Source organism: Epinephelus moara, chromosome 23 (assembly GCF_006386435.1).
Source record: "Epinephelus moara isolate mb chromosome 23, YSFRI_EMoa_1.0, whole genome shotgun sequence".
Lineage (NCBI taxonomy): Eukaryota > Metazoa > Chordata > Actinopteri > Perciformes > Serranidae > Epinephelus > Epinephelus moara.
This window is the reverse complement of record NC_065528.1, coordinates 10,012,174-10,037,615: the sequence shown is the minus strand read 5'-3', so window position 1 is coordinate 10,037,615 and position 25,442 is coordinate 10,012,174. Positions and strand designations below refer to the sequence as shown.

At 39.2% G+C, this 25,442-nt stretch overlaps 1 protein-coding gene across 10 annotated transcripts in view; it reads right to left on the bottom strand.

Annotated features, from left to right (window-relative positions):
* The window catches only part of tfec (transcription factor EC), a 69,535-nt gene extending 44,657 nt beyond the window's left edge, over positions 1–24,878 (bottom strand). For 5 of the 10 annotated variants that reach the window (XM_050035878.1, XM_050035880.1, XM_050035877.1 and 2 more), the window contains exons 1-2: positions 17,485–17,599; positions 12,810–13,042 (exon numbers count right to left, since the gene is read on the bottom strand). In XM_050035878.1, coding sequence (XP_049891835.1) covers positions 12,810–13,031 — 222 coding nt within the window. In that variant the 5' untranslated portion in view covers positions 13,032–13,042; positions 17,485–17,599. Of the gene's footprint in view, positions 1–12,809; positions 13,043–17,484; positions 17,600–24,737 lie in introns of those variants that run through there. The other 5 variants (XM_050035874.1, XM_050035882.1, XM_050035886.1 and 2 more) reach the window with 3 other exon arrangements.
* Between the last annotated feature and the right edge of the window lie 564 nt (positions 24,879–25,442).

Below are 25,442 nucleotides of genomic sequence, written 5' to 3'. Positions count from 1 at the left end.
TTTGTTTAATAGATTTTTTTTTTAAGTAAAATCAACTAGTCAGATTTTGCAGTGCCTTGCCTGTGTTCTGTGTATATCTACTGTATGAAAATTCCTTGTTTGACAATGAAGATTCCATGGGGGAAAAAAATCACATTACCCTTGTGAAACGCTAAATGAAGTGTGTTATAATATGTCCCTTTATTTTGACTCTGCACTCTGTGTGTGCTCATATTCAGATGAATCAATTTCACTAATGCTTTTAGACCACTTCCTTTAAATTCCTCTTTGTTCTGGTACTGTTTACTGTGGAGTGACAGTACAGTTAGTGTGACTGCATTCAAGCATACAGCACATGTCCTCTCAATCTCACACATACACATAAATGTGATGCTAAAATCTTCGTTTCTGATTAAGTATCCAAGGATACAAGCTGGATTTCCTCATACATAACAGTTTCGAACACATGGATCATAAACACACAGACACAGATACACACACAAACACACTAGGGGTTCCCGAATACCAATTATGTTGCTCTCGTTCCCCCCTCTGAGCTTATCTAGCCTCCGGGGGAGACCTCCAGCCCACTCCCTCCTTCTTCCTTAAGCACAGATCCCCAAACCCAGCGGGAAGCCTCTACTGGTCCCAACACACAGTCCCTGCTCACTTGCTCCCTGATGCACACTGTCCACTTCCCCAGCCACACACTAACACGACAACTCTCTACGCATTGTACCTTTTTTTTGCCCCCTTTTGAATCCTATTAGCGCGTGAACTTAGTTTAACTGAAAAAGACTGTCGACTTCACTCAATTAGGCCTAATAGGATTAGGTTGCTGGTATGGGCCTGGAGGTTTAAATAGGAATGGAATTTTGGCAGACACCTGCTCCATCCATTGCATTAATCTTATAAAGGCTATGGAGTATGCAGGGGCCCCTGTTGATGCCCAGGGTTGAACGGTTGGATGAATGGCTGTATTAGGTGCATGGGGTTTTAGGCCCTGGTGGCATCAGTGCCAGAGGAAGTGTGGCTCAGTGGTAAAAGAGTGCATCAGAGAATCAAAAGGTTAAAAGTACGGTCGGTAGCGACAACAGCCAAAACACATGCTGTTGACCAAGACATTACATCTAGTGTAGTACGCACTACACAGTTGTGTCGTTCTGTAAAAGTCGGTGCAGTCAGTGAAATTATTTCATGACAATATAACCATATCACTGGACTGATTCTTTTTGTGGGACCCACAGTATTGCATTTCCTTTCTAGAGAAATTATATAACGGAACACCTCACTTTAGTTTACGAACTCCCCAGTCTGAACCCAGTCCTGCTCTACTGGGAGTTGCCGAAGAGGATGCACAAACATTAATGCTCTGGCGTTTACTGCTCCTCTAGCTAGATATGCAGTGTTGCTGGGATGGAAAGGTGCTGCCCCATCAACACATTCTCAGTGGCTTGAGAACTTAATGTCTTGCCTGAAGTTTGAGAAAATCCACTGCACTTTATGTGATAAGAATTTTACTAGATTTCTAGCATACTTTCAGGGCTCCAATCTGCTATGAGTATGTTGAATATGTCAGTGATTGTGTTATTTGTATAAATATTATTTACATTTTTGTATTCTCTTTTCTCCCTCATATCTATTGTAATTGCCATATTTGTTGTTATGCTCATTGGAACCACTTTTAGAACCCCCATTTTATTGATGTTTGTAAAGCTTACCGATAGACTGCAGAGTATACCTGTAATGACCAGTTGGGGTTGGTGGGAGTGGAAATCTGTCTCTGGTATATGCCAAAACATGGCCTGCCACTGTAAGAGTATATACACTGTACAATACTTTTTGGTTGAAGACTAATGAAAAGATAAAGTTACACTTCATTTCTCATCATACTAACATTTCAATCTGATCAACTTAATAATGTCAGCATTCAGAGTAAGTACATGGTGATTTACAGTCAGCTACAGCTGCTAATTGAATATGTATATGGTTTGATGGGGGCTTTGCTGTTAAGATAATTACAATCAGTCATTGTCTCTTAATACACTGAGAACAATGGCCTTTTACCATGTCACTGATTGCTTTACTGCTTGATCTTATCCACACGAAACCTTATCACTTGTCCCATCCACCAGTGTAAGATAGATCGATAACACATTCTGAACTATGATTTCTGGCTTTTATCTTGCTTTGAAGGAGTGATGCAAATAAATATGATTGTGTCTCCAGTACATACTGTAGATGTTAATTGATGTAGGAATCCAAAATTGAGTTGCCAAACTTTGAAAAAGTGGCTAAAGTGCAACTAAATTTGTAAAATTTCAGCATCACTATAACTTTTGCAAGCATAGCCCATTAACCATCAAAGTTAAAGAGCACACGAAGAACAAAATACCTTGGGCAAAGAAAAAAAAAATAAGGAAAGCCAGCCCAAATGGCAAAGGTGTAATCAGATTTTCAAACTTAACTTGCACAAATCAGTTAGGGGCAACAGACGCACTCGTGAGGAGAGGGCTACACAGTATGAGCTATATTTCCCATCAGTTGATAGGCTCAGTCCAGGTAACCATCATTAGCCCATTATGTACAAAGCAGAAAGGGAATAGATAAACAAGCAGACTTTGGCCCTGTTCAGACAGACAACAGCGCTATGTGAAAACATAAGCCCCCTCATTCTTTTCAATGGCAGTGTGACAGTAGCCCAGCCTCAGTGCCAGTACAGAGGGTTCCGGCCAAAAATACACAACACAAAGTAGCATCATAGTTTACAAATGCATGCCTGATGATCACTTTGTAACACTCTATTTATAGTATCTACTTGTGATCTTTGTGATGAAAGATAAAATTGTTGTTGCCATGATACTTTCCAGTGTTGTAAAATCCCATCTCATAGTACAACCCTGTTGCCAGGGGATCATGTTTATATAGTGCTTAATTGTTTCCCCCGTGTCCTCTAACCTTAATCAAGTACTGCCAGTTTCTACATATAACCAAAAAGAAGTTAAAGGGGACCTACTCTTGTCATTTTCAGGTTCATACTTGTATTTTGGGTTTCCACTTAAACATGTTTACACGCTTCGATGTTCAAAAAACACTTACATTTCCTCATACTGTCTGTGCTGAAACACCTGTATTCACCCTCTGCCTGAAATGCTTCATTTTAGTGTCTGTCTCTTTAAGATCCTTGCCCAAAAAAGTCCAGTCTGTTCTGATTGGTCAGCATTTTCAGGACTTCTGTACAGGGGCGCAGATGGGATTTTTGAACTGGGGGGACCAAGCTGTCGGCAAATGATTCCAACTCAATTAGTTATTTTGTGTAAATATATATATATATATTATATATATATACTGAAGCTGCAATAAACATTAGAATCGTGAGTTTTCTGACTGAATGAACATTGGTAAACAAAGACCTACCTGATCAACACTAGCCATACATGATCAAACTGTTATTTGTCTGGTATGTCAATCACGCACCAAAACTTCATGCCTTCTGCATATGCTTTATTTAAACATTTGCTGATCTCAGTAGGATGAAGAATCTCAGCACAGAAACTTTAACTGTATTCTGACAAAAAAGCAAATAACCTATGTGCAAAAATCAATAATAAAATAAAATTGAAATGATTCACACTCGTGCCTTCATGTAAATGATTATAAACATAACAATGTGTATGAAAATGGAAGTATAAACACTTAAACAACAGATTCACATAACTAAAAATAAGTAAGTATAGCCTACATAGCATGAAATGTGAAATGAAATCACCAGCTCAATCATTAGACAGTTGTATGATCACTATGGTTACCGCTACAGGCACAGGCACAGCTACCAGCTCCTCTTAGGACCCCAATCAATCAATTCAAAACGAAATGAAAACCCCAACGTTTATGCTTGTAGATGCTAGATTTCAATGCTTTTCCGACTATACCACTATAAATCTGGGGCCCCCCGTCCCCAGTGCCATCTGCGCGCATGCTTCTGTATCTGTGCTCTCCATGCCTCTGTTCCGCCATTATAGCAAGGGAGAATCACTCTAATGGTGTAAAGTGACACTTTCTACCATGAATATTCACTAATAAAAGCTTCTAAACCAAAATCTCCACAACCGTCGATGTTTCAGCAGGAATGTATTTTGAAATCGTCAGATTGCGTATGTTTGCGAGAAATAAATACAATGTCAGTGAACATTTTAGTGATAAGTTAAGTATCAACATTTTTGCAACTTGTCAGAGACGTTAAATAACAACATTTTCTCATGAAGTTCATTTAATTGACTGATGCGAAGTGAATGACACGAAACATGCAAATTAAGTGGTGCGAAGGAAGCAAGTAGCACAGTTTGGGTCAAGGCTTATTCAGTTTTCCTAGTTGAAAGATCTGAACTTTAGCGACCGATTCGTGTAGCGATAGCCAATCAGCATTGAGATCCTTCTGGGACATATGATGCCGAGGACATACTGGCATTCTTGCATCAGTTCAGCGATTTCATGTGCATCTGACTCAAGTTAAAATATTCTAGCGTTCAAACATGTACTGCACAGTCTTTTTTTTCATTTTCTTTTTTGACATGTATGTACACCGGCCTGTGTTTATTTATATTTTACAGACAGAGAGAATTTTTTTTATGTTGGTTTTGTCATCTTGCTGTCATTATCAACCTCTGCACAGATGTTATTCAGACTTCTGAAGAAGAGCAACTGCTCAAAATGTCACTTGTGGATGTGCTAATAATTGCACTAAAGGAAGCTACAGTGTGCTGACCTTTGTTTATGTTTTCATTGTTGGGAATTAATCCATCATTGCGTAAATCAACAGAGATGTTTATGTGTATCTATGTGCAGCAAGAACAAGCTTGTTCCTTTATGACATCCTTAACTTGCTCACTACCATTAGTAGCATTAAGAAAGCATCAAACAATACCAAGTGTATGTTTCAACAAATGCCCTAGAGTGTAGTTACTAATCACCATTCTTCCCAGGGGTGTCATACCAAGTCTCATACCAACACCTCACAATGTCTTTCCCGGAGGTCCCTCCATGTCTCTGGATGCTGTGAATAGCTATCTTGGTGGCCTTGAAACCCCCCGCCGCCCCACCTCGAGGGATTATGATATGTTTCATCCAGAAGTGGCCCGTGTTTTTGTTCTGCGTGTCAATTATCGAGACAGTCTAATGACCTGATCTTTGCCGTTGTAAGAACAATCAGTGTAGGTGGAGGTCAAGGGTGAGCTGGAGGGGCGGCGATGTATGTGTACGTGTGTGTTGTTAGGATGGAGTTATGTCCAATGCGAGACACTAAAGAACCAAACGTGGAACATTTAGAGGGCTATTCTGTCTAATCCGATTAGTGTCTTAGATAACCCTGCCATATCAGAAGGGGTCAGGGGAAAGACCTCTGTGGAAAATCTCTCCAAAAGAGAGTAGTTTCATCACCCAGTTATGCAAAGGAAGATGATATTTCTATCATAGGCAACATCAAAAGGAGGTTGTAATGGTGTCTAAATGTTATTTTGTTGAGCAAAGGAATTATGTATTCATTCAAAGGCCGGGCGCCATACTAAGACTGGATAGTGAGATAGAAACCATTCATGTTAATTCTTTACCCTATTTGGAATTTTTACTGATTTTCTTTTTTTGTCATAAAAATGTATGTTTCATATCTCCAAAATATTTACAGAGAAGTTCTCTAATTTCAGAATGTTAGATGCGTCCGAACTATCAGTGAACATATGAAAATAGTGTTTCCTTTACATATGCTCAATGTTAGTTCCATACCAACAACATAAAAAAGCCTCCTTCATTAGCTTCCCAGCTACACTACATATAGTTCTGCTTTTATAGGGGTGAACTGCATAAGAAAACCCAAGTGAGACCAATGTCCCTTTTGGGATAATTCCCTCAGGTGAACATAGAAAACACAAATTAAGTCTGAGGCTTCATTTGATTAGCTAATTTCATTTACAGTATGCTGTGTAAATTAGACGAGTTGAGCATGCAGATAGGGTCAAAAACAGGTTTTGTGCAATTGACCTGCAAAACCAATGTCCCAAAACTATCGGCTGCTATTTACTAATTAGTGTTTTCTAGACAGATCTGATTAGCAAATATATATCAACCTAACTTCTCACTCTCTGCCAGCTGTGTGACTGTCTCACGATACCTACAGTGCTGATGAATGAAAGGTTCATGGACACAAGGTAAACTAGAAATGGATTGTAAGTAGATACAGTGTACAAAACATAAATAAAAAGGAAGTTTCGTCAGTATTTTAAAGGCTTACTTCAGTATGTTAAACAGTAATATTTACATGTATAGAGCCAATATATTTTCACATCTGTCTGGGTGAATTAAGAGTTAAAGCAAAGCAGGGTTGGTGATTGTTGAAGCAGTGGATAGATGAGCCGGGATGGATTTTGTGAGTTTTGTTTTGTTTCTGTTGTTGTTGTACAGATCCGGCAGAAAATATAACAGTACTGCTAATTCTCAAACAGTTTCAGTTGGACGCTGCATCTCAACTGCTCACATGTGTCACCTGCTGGTTGTTGTTGTGCACTGCAGCTACTCCTGGATCAATTATTTCACCCCCTTCACTGTGGCTGCAGCATTGAAATGAGTAACTTCTGTATGTGAAATGGTTAACAAAGGCAGCACAGGCTATTTCCACATATATAATTAATTAGGCTATTAATTGTGTAATTACGAGATAAGGTGTCTAATGTTTTTTTTATCCAGTGAATGCAATGTGCTTCCGTAGAAAATAGTTCCGGGTCACGCAAGTTGGATCAAATGAAAATTCAAAATCAAATTTTAATCGTGGCCCATTTTTCGATTTGCTATTTTTGATGTGAGCATAAAATCAAAAATAAGAAAAACAAACCGTTTTTTGTATTTTTGAATTTGATTATTAAACGAATAATGAAAAAACTAACCTTTTTTTTCTTCGTTTTTTGATTTTTGATTTTAAATTGAAAATGGAATGAACGAATGATACACGGACCACTCTGGCTCCAAATGACATCATCACCAAGATGGCAGCGGCTGTATCTGGGATATTTTGGCTCCATCGTTATATAAAATCTATGGTATCTATCTATGTAATGAAATCAGGTTTACTACTCCAGGAAGTAGGCAAAGTCTTAGTAATGACCTAGCAACAGTAAAAGCAACAGCTAATGTTAATGTTTTGTAGAGATTGTGGGATATCCTTAATCTGAATAAATAACCACGCCAACACAATTCTGTCTTGTTGTAACTAAGATATATTTCAGTGATGCGGATTGGGTACTCTCATGCTGATATGATCATGTTCTCAATGTCTAGTTGACCAATCAGATTGCCTGGATGGATCTACTTGTTGTATCTAAGTAATATATATTATGAAGTTATATATAATGTAAGGGACTCTGCTATGATCAAGCTGCATTTCAGGGTCATTGGGTTGAAAAATGGTTAACATGCTTACAGATTTTTATGTTATGTGACCAATGGATTCAGCTGAACTGAACCTGAACCTTGCTGAACTGATATACCGTGTACAGAATGAGTCGTAATTGCGTGTGGTTGCTGGTGATAGCATGTGTGTTTTCCATTGACATGTTTAATGTTTCCAACACGTTGTTCCATCTATCTGAATCATCACACGGGACTTCTGTCTGTCTCCATCCCTCCATTCATTCATCCGTGCACTCAGTCCGGCGGGCAAACAGCAGTCCAGCCAGCCCAGGCGCTCAGCCAGTCCAGATGGGTGGTCCAAACCAATCACTGCTGCTCTCGCATGCTTTGGCCTGCTAGTGTCCCTGCTGCCCTGACACCCCGCTTTTTATCTGTGCTCTCTCAGTCTCTTGCATTCTTATTAGTTCTTGTCTTCCCTTGATGTTTTGTTTTGAGATTGAACGAATCTGCAAAAAGTGACGATGCAAAACAAAACACTGTGGATTTGTCTTTGATTGCCACAGTGTGTACAAGCTGGCCGGCTGAATTGTTGGAAACTTTTGCATTGCATGCACCACCCCACAACACACTGAAGCTATGTGTCTGCTTCCACCGTGACTCACAGGCCACGGATATTAGACGGACAAGCCTTGAGTTGTAGTGTTGCTGCTGTATGTGACAGCAGTTTCAGAACTCACCAGATTTGATTTTGAAACATGCTGCTGGCCTAACACCAAGCTGTTTGTGTGATTTAATACACTAGACTCTATGTACTGTACTGTATACCAAGTTGGTTTTTTTTCATCATACAGAATGTAGAGCTGCAAGTTTCTGTGAATGTTGTGAAAAAGCTGACCTCCATATATTGTAAAGTCAGGGTTTGATGGCCATATAGACGGGCTTCCAAGCAACGTCATGCACATGAGGGGAGTAGAAAACAAATCAATTGACAGCTTATAACTTTTGTACAGCAGTTGAACAGCAGAGTTCATACAGTTTATAGCAGGAGTGTACTGGTCATGAATGTTATGAATAATGTAGGGTGTGTGTTGTCATGAGCCCATCCCAATTCTCACATCTAACTACTGAGGACAAGTTTTATACAATCCCTATTTAATATATATATATTACTTGCCCAGGACCAAGACTGAGTTAATGTAGGGTGGGGCTTGATTTCTGGGGGTGAATCAAACCTCTTAATCTTGGAACCCATTGGCTTTTGTTTGATGACAATTTAAATCTTTATTAACTTTTTTAAATTCTTTTATCTGATTTCATACACAAATATCTTTTTATAGAGATTAGCTGTAAAATGACCAGCACACTGAAGAGGACATCTCTGCCCACATATTCGCTGGCTACATCAGAACCCCTGAAATACTGGCCGTTGCACCCAGATTCTTATCGTCATCAGAATAGTCAACCTCTGCTGTGTCAAGAACTCTGAAATCCTTCAGGCTTTACTGTTAATTTTGGTTATGGTTATTATTTAATTATTAATCAAAATTCCAATTAATAGTTTAGTGTATTTTATGAGACTGACATCTTTAACTGGCTATCATTTTCCCTTTTCCGGGAATGGTGCCCCACAAGGTGATTTAATGTTGATTAAGTCACATTATTTAACATAATTTTTAATTATTATTAATAATTATTAATTGTTTCTGATAGCCAATTTACAACATTAATGGTGTCCCCTTGGTGAGGCCTAATATTGTTGTTCCCAACATAATTGGTGCCTCCATGTGACGCCCAATTTATGTTCCCAACAGAGGCAAATTTTACATAAGTGAACTGTAACTATAAAATTTAAGTATGTTCTACAAATTTTTTCCCTGCATCTGCACCTGCAAAGCACTAGTTGGCAGTGGGGTTTCTATGGAGTGCTGTAAAGTTTAGTTGATTCAAAACACACATTAAACATGGCTTAATAGAGACAATTTCAAACACTAGTGCACAAATTGGCTTCACTATAACTCGCAGCACTCACAGACAAACAGTTGTCTTTTTCTGGACACATTTTCCCCACAAATACGACATGCTAATGTTATTAGCACAAGCCTATGGCATTTTACATTGTATAAATTAGCCTAGTGCCTAGCAATCTTTTCCTTACAACACACAAGGTTCACTGACAAAACAACTGTCACACGAAAACACATTTTCCAAACAAATGTAACATGCTAACATTATTAGCACAAGCCTATGGCATTTTACATTGTATAGATAGGGATGAGCGAAGATTTCCTCTGCTCATAAGAAGCCAGGATAAATCACAAACAAGACTTAAAATGCTATTTTGTTGAGGCTTTATTGTCTTCACAATTTATTGTATCTCATCTGTGAAATCAAAGTAAATTAAAGCTTTGTTTCCACTGAGGGAAATGGTTTCAGCTTACAAAAATAGACAGGAGGTCTGCGTCATCGCAACGTGTAGTTACATTTCTGGGGAGGTGCATGTCAGGCTACGGCATTGATTCAACGCAGAAGTATAAATTCCGCCTTAGAATGAGCCTCTTCAAATGAGTCTGCCGTGTTGTTCTACAGTAGCCGAGAACGGACACATCAATTGCTGGCTCTAGGCAGGGCCATTTGCACTATCACATTAGCCACTGTAGTTCTCCTACATGCTTAGCACATGGCAGAAGTTTTAGTTGTGCAACCTCACAGCCAGATGCCACTAAATTTTATGAACTAGACCTTTAATGTTCTGCTTAATGTTTCTTCTTCTTCTTCTTAATGGCATCATGATCTGTTGTTTTTATTTGGAGGAGGAATCTTCCACCCTTCGCCTTTACCTGCATCCACCTAACCTCTTTGACTCTGGTACTGGAGGGGGCAGCCTGTACCTTGAGGCTGGTATCGACTCACAAACACCCACACGCATTTCCTCATGCACACAAACACACACATCACACACCAGAGCAACTTTAGCACATGAAAGGCCTCCAACAGAAGAGAGAAAACATACTGCAACAATGCTTTGAAGTCTATCAGTCATCCATCTAATGTAGGGATGTTTTCTGTTCCTCCTCCTCTGATAGTCTGATTCATATCTCCCTTCCAGGAATTCCCTCCCCAAAGCCTGTACAGCCGATCTGGGAGTCATTTGGCTCCTTACACAATAGTATCCCAAACATCCAAAATTCAGTCTCACTTTTGCATCAAAGCAAAGCAGGAAAATAGATTTATTTTTTTAAATCCCATATGAGGCCTGCAATCTTCGTGCAATCTGAAAGAAATGCACATACGCAAGAGCACATGAATACACACAGTATGCATGCATCCAGTGGCATACAGTAATTGTAGTAGCCAGTTATGGCTCAGTGATCTGTCAGCACATTGTGCGGGGTTTTTAGTTGCCTGGACAATGGCGCTACAATCCCTGGGGACTGAATTCCAAAGAAATGCCCCTTAACACACAGAGTTCATTCAGATGGGTCCTGACGTGTGTGAATTGCAGCAATATAGTCACAGTCAGGATCATATGTATGAGTGGCAGATGGTTATAAACATACTGTAAGCACACCAATGTATTGCTGCTGAGAGCAGCAATTGAGGAGAGTGATATCAGTAAACTAGGTAGCCTCGCTACAACACTGATCTTCACTTTAACAACCCTGTTTAGTAACCTTTTTATTCAAAGGCCTCTAAATGGCTGTGATGAGTGATGAGTAGACAACAATGTGTCACTGATGTTGTTTACATACAGCCAGCAGGCATGAGGAGGTTCACCAGAGGAGGCCCGCTGTGTTTACGACCTTGTTGGGTTTCATATTGATGACAGCTGATGCATTTAATGGAGCCCCGTAATTATACGTGTGACAACATTTTTTAACCTGACGCCTCAGTGATTATATACCTGTGGTGATATATGGGCTATTAGGGGAATTTTGTGGCAAACAAAAACTCACACTGATGGCGGAGGTGGTAGCTGTTTGCATTGTGATCACAGTTCTTTGTTGGAGCTCTGTATAAATGCAATGTAATGTAAAACGATTGGGAGGAACAATGGGAGAGCAATGCACTTAAAAAACAAAGCCACAGGGGAGACATAGCTGCCATTTGGAGATCAGTTATGTATCGACAAAAGCTAGATAGGGATACTTACTGATCCTTACAGAATATTTTAACACATTAATGTAAAATAATATGTAAATAAAACACAAATGCAAGTGCGTCTTACATATATATTATGTTTTTATCAGTAAGTGTCTTTAAACTTTGTCTACTTAGAGAACAAGCTCTATGGATGGCAGATGGTTCAATGCATTGGCTGAGACTTAAATATCTCATCAACCATTGGATGGATTGTCATGCAATTTTAATGTCTTTCTCACTATAAGCTGTAATAACGGGTTTTTTTCTTAAGTATTTATCTAGTGCTATTATCACATCTTACTTTTAACTGGTGTTACTTTTGGTTTGATTGGTGTATGACCAAATACCTGCAACTGCTGACATTTTTAATCACCACAACCTCAGGCGCACTTTCTGTTTTGTGGTAACTAGCAAATGTTTGCATGTTAATGTGCTAAACTAAGTTGTTGAGTAAGGTAAATCATACATAACTAGGCAGTAATTATGATATGTACTGGGTGGGGCATCCACCCCAATATTTGAATAAGTTTTAGAAAAAATTTACCATATTACGAGAGTCAACCACACACCACCATCCAAAATAACCATCAGCAAATGTAATCGTAATCATAAATAAACTTAACTGATTGCTATTATTATTACAACTGGAGCTAATATTACATTGCACTGCAGTTATGTGTGTGTTTTGTCCAAATGGCATTGCCATACCCCAGCAGGGGGCATTGCTTGACTGCTGTACAATCCATTTCAAACACTGTACTGTCTCTTTATCTCATTCATTTTAAATGTACTTTAAAAAATCTGAAAACTAGCATGTAATATGAGTGTTATGTAGGTTATATCACTGTCTATTGTTACAGGTTTTGTACAGTGTTAGTGGCTAATGTATGTCATAAAAACAGTCATAGTGTGTGCACATTTTCCGTGTGGCCCTTGATCACGTGCTGGCTCCCCACATTAAAACTTTGAGAACGCATGATCTAAGATTTGTTTGAAAATGCTTGAAAATTGTTAGTGAAGTTGTTAAGTTCTAAAAATTTCTCCTAGGGCAAATTCCCCTGAGATCCCCCCTGGAGGGTTGGGTCACCAAAGGTGTTGATTGAAAATGCCCCCCACGACCACCACCACCAATGTTAAATGGGTGATTATGGCCCTGGTGCATGATACCATCGTCAGTACAGCCTCACTAATCTGCTAGCATGGCTGGACACCCTCAGTGTTGTTGCTATATCATGATAAATGCTGTGATTCTAGTTTATATAGTGTTCACCTGACATTTTTTTGTGGCCACCTACCTTCCATGTGTTCTGGGATTGGCACCAAACAGGGATGTGTGCTCTGGTGTAGGCTCCACCATAGGGACGCTGAGAGCAGGACCGATAAACGGCGCTGCTGGGCCGAGGGTGGCAGAACTGAGGCCAGCTATGTGAATGTGGTCCAGAATCATAGAAACCCTCTCCGTCATCTCTCTGACTAATCGTCCACTGGTTGTCCGAGCTGGAGTTTGACTGGAACATTTCTGATGGATCTAAGCAACAAAAACAAGAAATGACAATTAGTCATAATATTAACCAATTGTGTAACAAAATTGTTATATCCTTATTACATCATGACTCATTGCTGAATTTCAGTGGCTATTTGTAGAAGAAAGGAAACAAGAGGGCAGGAGGGAGATGGATTGGGAGATGTGGTTGCATGTGTGCTGGTTTGCACATGTTAATGTTGGTTAGAGAAATGTGTTAAACCAGTTACTTCAGACAGCTGTACATTAGAGCTGATGACAATGGTTGACGTGTTTTGACTGGTTGCTGATCTTAAAAGCTGGACAGTTTCTTATAAAAGCCTTAAGGAAGACGGATTTTCAGCCCTATTAGCACATGTTAGTCACAGGCTCAGGCGTCTGTCATGTCCACACTATTTACTTATGTTCTCTGTAGCCATGTATAGCAGGACTCTTAATTGTCTCTTATCAGAATTGAGAACGTTATGTTTGATAGCAGAATTTTCCTTTAAGCTATTTTGGTGTTTTGGAAGTGATCCACTTTCATTTTGAAATGAATAAATGAGCCCTCATTTGATTTGATATATACAGTTTTAATATTTCCATCATGAAGTTAATGATCGGACAAAGTTGATTGCCCGTTTAGCTGAAGTTACAACAAGCAGCATGCCTCAGATCAAAGTGTCTCGTAGGCGTGACTTAACCAGAATCATTCATTCATCTTCTAACCGCTTCATCCTCTTGAGGGTCGCGGGGGGGCTGGAGCCTATCCCAGCTGACATCGGGCGAGAGGCAGGGTACACCCTGGACAGGCCGCCAGACTATCGCAGGGCTGACACATAGAGACAAACAACCATTCACACTCACATTCACACCTACGGACAATTTAGAGTTATCAATTAACCTAGTCCCCAATCTGCATGTCTTTGGACTGTGGGAGGAAGCCGGAGTGCCCGGAGAGAACCCACGCTGACACGGGGAGAACATGCAAACTCCGCACAGAAGGGCTTCGAACCGGCAACCCTCTTGCTGTGAGGCGACAGCGCTAACCACCACACCACCGTGCCGCCCTTAACCAGAATCAGTTGATGTATAATCAAAAGGTTATTTCATTGGGAAAAAATTGCTGCCAACCATCCTTTTGTATCAATTTTTACTGATATCATCCATTCAGCTAAATATGTAGTGCCCATTTTTGTGATATTAATGTTCTTTTTTCTTTATTTTTGACACTGAATACAGTAATAGGCAAAAAAAAGAGTCAAGTCTGAGGTAAGGATAAGCAAAATGGAAAGTACTACCGATGTACATTCACATGCACTGCTTTGCTTGGTGCTTTTAATTAACTTGAGATATTCAGACTTTCTTTCAGCCTACAAAAGATGCATGAAAAGGCCTAGCATTGAGAATCACTGGTGCCATGATACAAATTAAAACATACCACTTAATTTCTTCGTTGAAGGCTGAAATAAAGGTGACAGGCCACGTTTGAAACACACTGGAGAAACTTGCCCAGAAGTGGTTAAGATAGGGGGGTAGTCATCAATAGCCGATGGTCCCAGGGGGAGCCAAGGGCACAAGTGTGAAAGTAAGTAAGCACTTCATATCTAAATTACAATATCTGAGTGCAAATTAGCTGTCACTGCCACTGGAGTACTAATGGAGAATACATGCAAAATAGGAGACTCATACATTTGCTACAATGCAGAACTGATTGAACACAAAGAGGATGTGTGTGATTATAATCTCCGAGTCTAGATTCTCTTCTCTTTCCTTATGAGGTTAGGTTAATTGGCGAGGCGTACGGCTGCCTGGCCGTCCAACCATGGTGCAAACAGTGTTTAATTGCCTTTATTCTGTCGCCAACATTGCAGAATACCTTTTCTGCAGAGTTTGCCAGTCGGTTCTAGGCACTGCGTTAAAAAATGTGTCGATGACGTGGGCATGAGAAAACAGGTTTTTGTACATGTAGAGAAAGGGTTTTGTCCACCTAGCTGCATTCCTCCAAGAATGGTCATTTGGAACAAGTGGCTCGTCTGTGTGCGTTTAGCCTGAGTCTTTGTCTGTGGTTTGTGAGCGTCTCTGTTTGCCCATGAGCAAGGCATCTTTCTTAAATAACAATTAACTGGCTTAGCACACGAAGAGTGTTTTATGGGTAAGAGAATGCCACTCAACTTGGCTTTTGTCACCCAGTTACTCCTGCTCCATGCTATCCCATAAAGTGTGTATTTAGGTGGAATGGCTCAGGGTCAGAGATGAAATATGTACCTGAAGAGATTATATTTTGAATTTGCCAGCCCATACTGAACCACTGACTTTCAAATGAGTATGGATCAGGATTTCATCGCCTGATCAACCATGTCTCCTTTAAAGTACGTGTGTATTACTAAATTGCATCCATAATTTCACTGTGATAATAACATAATGGCTGTAGCACTGGTTAAGGTAAGGGAAAGATTGTGATTTTGGTTAAACTCAGCACTAGGTTTCCCTTTTTTACCCCAGGGGTTTAAGATCAGTGTGAGCTTTGGTATGAACAGTGAATACAGGTTTTTATAATACCTGCAAGTTTAACCAGGTACTCGTCATCATTCGTCATCTCCAGTGTGAAATATTGCAGCTTCACTTTGTTTACCTGAGTTAACAATGACAGCCACAAACGTATTTACATTAAATCAGCAGTATAGTATGAATGATTAAATGCAGATTCAAATTGAACCCGTGTTCATTATCTCACATCATACACACAGATTGTGTGTGTGAGTGTTGTAAGTGAGGAATGTTAATCCACTGTTGGCAGCATTGGAAGAGGCAGCTGCCCTCCACTTTCCATTCAGCGAATAAAAATCCTTTGTGGCTTTAAGCTGCGACAGTTCCATCAATTAAGCGAGTAACTGATCGAAAGAAAATGAATCAGCAGCTATTTTGATAATCGATTCATTGTTTTAGTCATTTTTCAAACAAATATGTAAAACATTTACTGGTACGTTATTCTTAAATGTCATATATGATAGTAAATAAAGTTTGTTGGACAAAAGAAGCAAATTGAAGATGACACTTTGGGATCTGGAAAATTGTGTTGAGCATTTTGACATTTTATAGACTAAACCGTTAGTTGATTAATGGTGAAAATTATTGGCCGATTAGTCAATAATGAAAATAATTGTTAGTCACAGCCCTGTTGTAGCTGAATCTCAGGTAAAAAAGTATAATAAAATGATATTTGTTAGCTGTAGGTAATCTTATTTAACATAGTCTGGCCTACATCTGGTTAATTGGAAGCTGGTCCTCAGAGTCTCAGGTGTCCTCTTCTCTACCTTCATTACCTCAGTTAATGTGGCCCATTGTTGACTGTATGTTGATACCACCTCCCTTTGATTCCATGGTTGTTCAAAAAGTGTTACCCCTATCTGGGCCTTTTTGACTTGCTTTTAATCCAACTGAGAGCTAACAGTAGAACTAAAGGCCTCCTGCTGCTCTGAAGATGGAGCAGATATACAAAGCCTTGGAGCCACCGGAAGACAACCGGAAACAGGGCTGCGCTGCTCATGCTTCTTTACATAAGGCTTCAGGTCTGCCCCACCGTCTCTGTGTTCTGACCTGTTCATTTGTCATCAGTGAGAAAACTTTGTCTATATGGGCTACATATTATACTTTGAAAGCGACATTAATTGTAAGGCTTTGGTCTCTTTTTGTCTGTTTTTGCAACTAGCTATTGGATACAGAATGTCAATGATTGATCACCTATCAGTTAATCACAAAGTCTGCCACAATACAATTTGGATTCCATTTAATTCAGAAGCCTGCTGTCATTTGAGACGATATCAGTTTGAATGTTGTTGCATCTTAACTCACAAAATGAAAAGTGCACAACATCTCAGGTTCTCTCACAACATTTTACTGTTCAAGGAGCGTAGCATACATTACATTCACTAGTCTCGTAACATTCTAGCGACATGAGCTTCCACGCTGCGCTCTAGTGATGTGACATTCGCGAACGAGCCGAGTCTTTTAACCGGCTCTTTGAAGTGAACGAGTGAACCGGCTCTTTAGAGTGAACGAGCCAGTTCCTAGTTTAACCCACTAACCCACTATCCGCTAGCACTTTCTTGTATTGACAGGCTTGTTGTTTATAAATGACGTTGCTGTGGCTACACCAAACTTTATATCTGTGGAGTCCCCCCCCCCCCCACCCTTGAACCAGCTCTTCAAAGTGAACAAGAGCCAAAGAACCAGCTCTCACAAGTGAACGAGAAATCCTGTCACTACTGCCCTCTCTCTGATTCTAAGTACAGAATATACACTCTGAGAGTGATCGCCACCTAGTGACCTTTTTAGGCCAAAACCCATGTCATTAATTAACATCAGGATTAACTCAGGAAAGTATTTATCATTAAGAATTAACAGTATAAATGTCAAGATATGGAAATAATGACACATATATCATAAGAATAAAAGAAAAAGCGTACCTTGAAGATGACAATTTGTATCGGTGTTTCCACTTTGCAGCTATAATATTGTTTAGTGAATCAATATATCAATCCAGATTGATGTATAATTACAGCCATAGTCGATGACTCTATAAAAAAATACTTTGAATATCCCACCAAGTGTTGTCTAGAGGTTGTCTGGTTTAACCAGATATCCAAAAGCTAAAGCTAATGCCAAACTACTAGCTTCAGCACTAGCCAGCAGCCAGTACTTTCCCAGAACATCAAAACAACAGTCATGTACTTTCTAAACCATGTTCTTTATAAATGTGGAAGTGAAACATTGACAGATTTTCTGGGCTCATCTGTCCCTGCTTAGCAGTTGTCTCAGTGGTTGGACCATCTACAGTAAACAAAAATCCCAATCATGTAGCTGTGGTATGCTTATTATCTTCAGCAAAACCAGACTCAGTGTGATGTGGAGACATTAGTGTAAGCTATTTGATGTTGACTTGATAGCAGTATTTGCTGTTGAAGACAGCAGCTGTTTTTGTTGATGGAATGAATGATGGATGAAATGGTTAGGTTTTTTGAGTGCTTGTTGAATAGCAATAAATGTTCATATTTTTAAAGGGAAATTTCGGTTTATTTCAACCTGTCTCCTATCGTCCTAAATATGTTTCAAGTGACTAGTGACAGAAAAATAATAGTTAGCATGTTAGCCGTTAGCCTAGGCACGGTATGAGATTGCTGCATGTTCTCACGATATTTCGGCCGCGCTTTGGAAAGCAGAGCTAAATGGTAAACAAACATGGCAGCACACCGGTAAGGTAAGACAACACGTTTACATGCCGTTTTCTATATGTTCTCTGACATTTATCCTAACGATATGAGGCGGTCTTTGTGGAAAAAAAGCTTGTTTAGTGGACTAACTTTGCACTTGAAGTATGCCCTTTCACTTACGTTTTAACGGGTCTGATGCTACTATGCGCCCCGGCGGTATCTAGGCTAACGGCTAACATGCTAACTATTATTTTTATGTCACTAGTCACTTGAAACAAATTTAGGACGACAGGAGACAGGTTGAAATAAACCGAAATTTCCCTTTAAGTGATGGCTTTTTTTAATTAGAATTTGAATTATGTTGTTTTTTTTTGTTTTTTTTTAATTGCTCAAATACCTAATTTACTTGGATTTTTGTCACCTTTTGTCACAAATGTTACGTATCCATGATTTGCAGAAATATACAATGCAAACATTTATTCAGGCGACTGGGTTTTGTCCAATAATATTCATAGAAGATTCCTTGAATTGTGTAACCCAACCATCTATCTGTATGTCTGTCCATCTGTCTGTCTGTCTGACTGTCTGTCCATGTTGCACACTTAACAAATCCTCACCCACAAGGAGACAGGAAGTTTGGAGTATCATTGCTGAGGATTTTCTGAGTGTCTGTGTCACAGATGAGAAAACACACACACACACACACACACACACACACACACACACACACACACACACACACACAGACGTCCGCCTCATTAAAACCTTTCCCATAGATGTACTACTTTGTACAGCTCTCCACTCATCATCACCTCCAATCCGCTCAACCCTTGCCTCCCTTTGAGCTCCACTATTTATTTTCATCAAGGCCTCTCTCCTTCTCTCTCTATCTTCTTTCTCTCTATTCCTCTCTCTCTCTGTCCCTCTCATCCACAGTGGGCTTTGTCGCGGGGCTGTCATGTATTGAAGCACCTATTTATTTGCTTTTTTCACCGCTAATTCTCTCTTATTGTCCCTCCCGGCGTCCCATTGCGTCGGGAACAAGGCCGCTGCGAGAGTTTTGTTCCTTGTGCTTAAGACATGAGTCAGCGAGCCAAGATAATGATGAAGAGCTCAGACATGCAGGAGATCCAGCCTCTATCACTGATCACACAGGCAAAGTCTTCTCAACATACACCCTTCACACAAGGTCATTATTACAGAGTGTGTTCAGGTTGTGTGAAGAGCTGAGGTCACCATTTAAGGGTTGTGTTTTCAGCCTGTGTGGCTCAGCTATTCCTCGACTGTTTGTTCTGATTCCAGTCACTTAAATATGGCTTTGATAGGACCTCACTTGTTAGGGAAGCCATGTAAAATGTGTATGAATTTGTCACTTAATTTTAACGGGTTATTATAGCTCCGCAAAAGCACAATAATCTGCACTGGAGAGGTGCAGGGACATTGAACTTCTTTAATCATAACCGCATATGGGATTACACATAATACATTAACTATAGAGCAGATTCAGACACTTCTAAAGCTTGCCACTCAACTGTTGCCTCTTTACTTCCATAACTGCATTAGACTTGCAATTTTGAGAATTAACAGACTAAAACTCATAACTATGACTACCTGGTAACGATATTAAAGCATCTAATCACATATATTAGATAATCTGCGAGGCCTAAACAGAATTTCGGTAAGGACTGCAAACTGCTTGTGAGTCGCTGGAACAAAGACAGACAGGCATGTCTGGGAAGAAGCCTTGTTCAAGCACCACAGACTAGAGGAGAGTCAAAACAATTTAAGATCCACATGTGGATATATTTACATTATGCGTATAAAACAAACCAATCCAGTGGATGGAAAATAATGTGTATAATCAACTTTCATTTTGTTACTACATATGAAACTGGTGGGGATTTTCATCACACTTAACATTAAGAAGTTACAGAAATACACATTTTTGACATCTGACATTTTTATGTTCCTCAAATTTTGTTATTAAAGGAGTACTTCACCCACAAAATGACCATTTGTATATCAGTTATTCACTGTGTGTTACCGTGAATGAGTAAAGAAAACTGTTTTTCTCGCATGCCTCCACAGTGAATGAAGAATCAAAAAACTGAGATAATTGTTGATGAATTGGAGTTAAAGGGGAGTCACGTTTAACAACAGCAAACCATGTCAAAATATCTGTTTGCAAGTTCTCGCACAACTTGTGTAGGTTAATCCAAGTCTCATTTTTCCAGTCGTAAACTCAAAAACAAACAAATCATGTTGCATACTTAACTTAAAGTTACGCACTTAACGTAAGGTTACAGAGTTTAGGTTTAGGAAAAGAAACCTGGTGATGACATACCTTAAAATGACTCAAAGTTCACTCAGAGTTAACATGGTTCTGAACATTAGTCTCCAGGGGAAAGTCCTGCGTCTCCGACCTTACAGGACCGCTTCCCTCTTTATTCTTTACTCCCGTCAGCACATTGGTCACATGATTACAGCCTTCCGAAATACATGGGTTATATACAAATATTTCATCATGGTTATTTTGGAGCATTACTTTTTATGGGAAAACATACAAACAGTGCATGAGAACAGCCTGCCCAAACACATGCATTTTCACTACTATGTTGCGATTTAAAACCTTCTGCATACAGGTAGCGCGAGCCATGTATTCCAGTGAGCAGCAAGTTTAAACACATGTGCTTGTCCAGGCGCATTACTCATCTGTGCATGAGACTTTTTATGTGGAAGTGTTTTAAGTATTAGTGTTTTAGCGAAAATGCATGTGTACGACTGGATAAATGAGATTTGGATTAAACCGCACGAGTTGTTTGAGTTTGTAAACAGATGTTTTGATAATTTTGCTGTTGTTAAACATGGACCCCATTACTCCAGTTCATCAAAAATTTCGCAGTTTTTGGATTCTTAACTGTGCATTCACCGTGGACGCATGTGAGAAAAACACAGTTTTCTTCATGAATTCAGTGTAGCTCGGGGTGAGTGATTGATACACAAACGATCATTTTGTGGGTGAAGTGTTCCTTTAATATCTTACGTGGATCCTCACAAGACAAACTTAGATGTTAATTCTCGGCATTTTATACTTCGTTGTTTGCAAGATCTACTGAGTATCCATGTAGTTTACTGGTGCAAGCAAGTGTGAAATTCTTAGTAACTTACTTATTCTGTCGTTTATAATATTTTACTAATGATTAAAAAATAGGTGGTGGTCATTTTCCTTGCCTTAGGCAGTAAACAAGTTTTCTGCAATACATTTAATCTTAAATTTGACTGCATGACCATATATACACCTCTCACATGTCACACAAAAGTGCCTGCTGCTAGAATTGCTAGCACGACTAAAGATAATATATCATAGTCTTCTAATAGTGTTGCATTGTGGGAAACCAGTCTGCACAAACTTAGGAAGGCAGAGCACAGGGGAGCTTTAATGTGCTTATATACAATGTAATTATGCCTAAACTGTGGAAGAAACACCGGCAGCATGTGCATTGTCAAATATGATTCTCTTCTATTCTATGTAGCGTCTACTTCATAAGTCAATCAGATCCATTTTGTGACTTCAAAGAGTGCTTTCAGGAAGAGGCTGCAGACCGTGGATGAACATTCACTTTCGCTTTTCATCGGTCAAGGGTGTGCGGCACCGCTGAGAGGAGGTTACCACAGTCTCACTTTGAAGTCAGCCCTCAGAGCAGACAATGTTTACGTTCTTCCAGCACATTACTTCCTCCAGCCCACCTCTTCTTCTTCACCTTCCACACACCTCTTCATCACTCTGCTAGAATGCTAACTAAACCTTACCTTGAAATGCTGACATAACTAATGACAGTTAGTATGGTTTACATTTTTATTATCTTTTTTTTTTTTTTTTCCCCAAAAAGCTCAGATAATTGCTCTTCAGGCAAAGCTAAAACAATCATGGACAGGGCATTATTGAATAAATGCATTATTGCACCTCTGTGGAAATGTAAATGAAATCCAAGTTGTCATTTCCATATTGACCACAAGATGGTGTTGTATGCATCTATTAATGATGATATAATTTCTTGTGTTTCCCTTTTGAAAGTGCAACTCCCACCCCTTAAAAAGACCAAAAAAAAAAACGTAAATATTTGAGGGGGCGTGTGTGTCATGAACTGTCTGTTTCTTTATGACAAGCCATGAGTCACCTCTCCTGTTGCAAAACTCTTGGAGTACCCTGTGCACAAACCTTAATGTCAAAGTAGCATTGCTCACTTCCATTATGCTGCACACTACTCCAAGTTTGCACCCCATCCTCTGAACATACACCAGCTATGTGGCGCTGCACACATCTCTGCTATTGCACACCACATGGCTACACACCACTGACACAAATTCTTTCACATCTGTGATAAAAAAGACTCACAAAGCACTGAGATCTGTGTTTGAAGCTTTAACAAACCTTTAAAGTCCTTTATCCCAAAATTAATCAGACGCAATACTTTATCTAATCCTTTCTGAGATTACTTGTGACAGACGTTTAGTTCACAAGATACTACTTAGTCATCTTGGTTGTGACTCATTGTCCCATGAGGCCTTTACACATGTCCACCCCCTTTGCCATATCGCTCATTCCGTCCACACTGTTTTTCCCCTTCCCCAGCCCCGAACCTGTGCACGCACAGCTCCGAGAACAACATTCCCGTGATGCAAGATTAGAGAAGTTCACAGGGTTTTTCTCTTACCATATTGTAAATAATATCAGGTGACTAAAAAAGAGGAAGTACCCATGAGGAACTTTGAGGATTTTCCCGCTGTGTCATTCTGATATTCTTAAAGCTGCACTCAAACTAACACACAGCACAGCCACACATGGACAAGATGTCAAAGTGACACCGGGAAACAAGATGCTGTGAGACCTTTACAAATAATGTTAGCATAGCTTGGAGCAAATGTCTACTGAGTGTTCTTTTACAGTGTTGTAAAGTAACAAAGTATGTTTCCTCAAATACTGTACTTAAGTAAAATTTTGAGTTTCTTGTAATTTTCTGCTACTTAATCATTCTACTCCACTATAATTAGAGGAAAATATTGTACTTCTATTCCATTACATTTATTTGACAATTTATTTTGCATATTGAGATAACCATAAAAGTAAAATTAACAAATAAATCATGGCATATTATTATGGAAAATGATAAGACTTCATTGAGCTTGGAGGAAATTCACAAGCTAGCCAACGGTACATAGTGAAAGAAAAAAAGCCCAGCAGCAACATGAAAGAGATGTACACATGAAGGCATCAGCAATTATAATTTCTTGATATAATATGCATAATGCATTCTACATTACTTTAAGTCTATTTTGACACTAATACCGTTGTACATTTATTTAAGTAAAATTTTGAATGCAGGACTTGTAACAGTATTTCTGCACAGGTGAGGCGGAGACTTAACAAAAAGTTAGCGACCAGGTGGCAGACCATAAGCAGAAGGCATCAGTGAGGATGCTAAGAATATAGTGGACATAGTGCCAAAAAACAAACAAACTATATAGCAAATCTAGGGTTTGCTCTCACCTTTATTTTTTCTGGCGATACTGTAGCCAACAATTGCTGTATACCTTTGAGTATATATCTATCCATCCATCCAAACACATAACAGTGCATACAGAAATTTAGCACTTGGTATTAGTAATGACATTGCATAGATTTTGAAAAACATTATGTTTGGAAAAGAATAATCAAGAAGAATAAAACTTGTAGAAAAGACTTCCGAACACTGTCTAACATGTAAAAATAATGATTTTAATGCAGCGATTTTAATAATAAGGCAGCATTAAAATCATTATTTTTGCAAGTTAGACATCGTCTTGGAGTCTTTTCATCATGGAAAAAAATAATCAAAAGTATTGATTTCACATGTCTGAGATTATGTGCAGTAACTAAATGACAGGTCTTATTCCTGTTATTTAAACACATCTACAACCACAGGACAGCTTATGACAGTAAACATTCACCGTCATCTCTGAAAGCAAATCTCTTGGAAAGGTTTGTGTCGCCTAATATGAGCTTACAATGAACTTTAATTGGCAGACATTTAAGAACGAGCATGCAAGTTCTTCTGAAACCTCTTTGACTTATTCTCACACCGCTGCTTAGTCTTAAAGTTCAAAATCTGCAATTGATAATTCCTAAGTCCTTATCTACAAAAAATAGATACCTTCCTAAATGTGGTATCTATTAACAAAAATCACAAGTATTTAAGGGCTAAAAAAAATGTTCTTTACATTAGATAGTATTCCAGCCTGCCGCTTACGAACTTCCTGTCTAACAGGATGTTGTTTGTGGAGAAGTGGAGGTGATATGCTTCTGTTCCCCTCACGAGAGATAAATATCAGCAATAGCAGCTTTTATAAACTACACATTGAGTCACATTACAGCACATCTTAAGTTGCAGGACAGTATTATTTGCATTATCACAGTATTATTTATTATTTGCATGTATCTGGCAAAAAAGGAATCTCAAATACTCACTTACCTGTATTTTGGAGGCAAAGGAAGACAGGTCCCTTTGGTGTGCTGTATGTCTGCTTATCCACGTCAGAGTCAAGTAAACTTGCTCGTTGGTCTACCTCCTATTCATGTTTAATCATTCCTGGAAGCACAGACTAGTGAAAGGGCCCCAGTTTTAAACCAAATTGTGTTTCCTCTTTTCTAGCACCCGGGAGCGGGGTGCAAAGGGAAGCTTTGACGTAAACTGTCCTACATCCAAGACAGAAATAATCACAGATTCTGGCAAGTCATTGTGTTACATAATCACAGTTTCTCATAAATGAATCAAATAGAGATAAAAACCTGAAAGAAAAGTTACAAAAACAAAAAGCGTACTTGCTGTCTGATGTTTATAACTTTGTTCTGAGGTGTTTCTGGAAATTCTCAACCAAACTGCAGTACTTACCTGGTAAATTACAGCAGATACTTCAGCTGATAATGCAGCATGCACACTCTGATATTGTTGTCAAGGTCGATACTGAAAATAAAGGCTTGACTTTCAAGTGTAGACTGAAGGCTGTTAATTTCATATTCTTGAGACAGTTTGTCCATAACTGATCAGCACTGCTCGACTTGTAAGAACAAAACACACAAGTGTTTTCGGTCAGCTTTATGAAACGGCGACATTTCATTCCAGAGGAAAAGGGCTCCGATATTGCATTCACGGTCACACTGTAATCTGCATAATGAC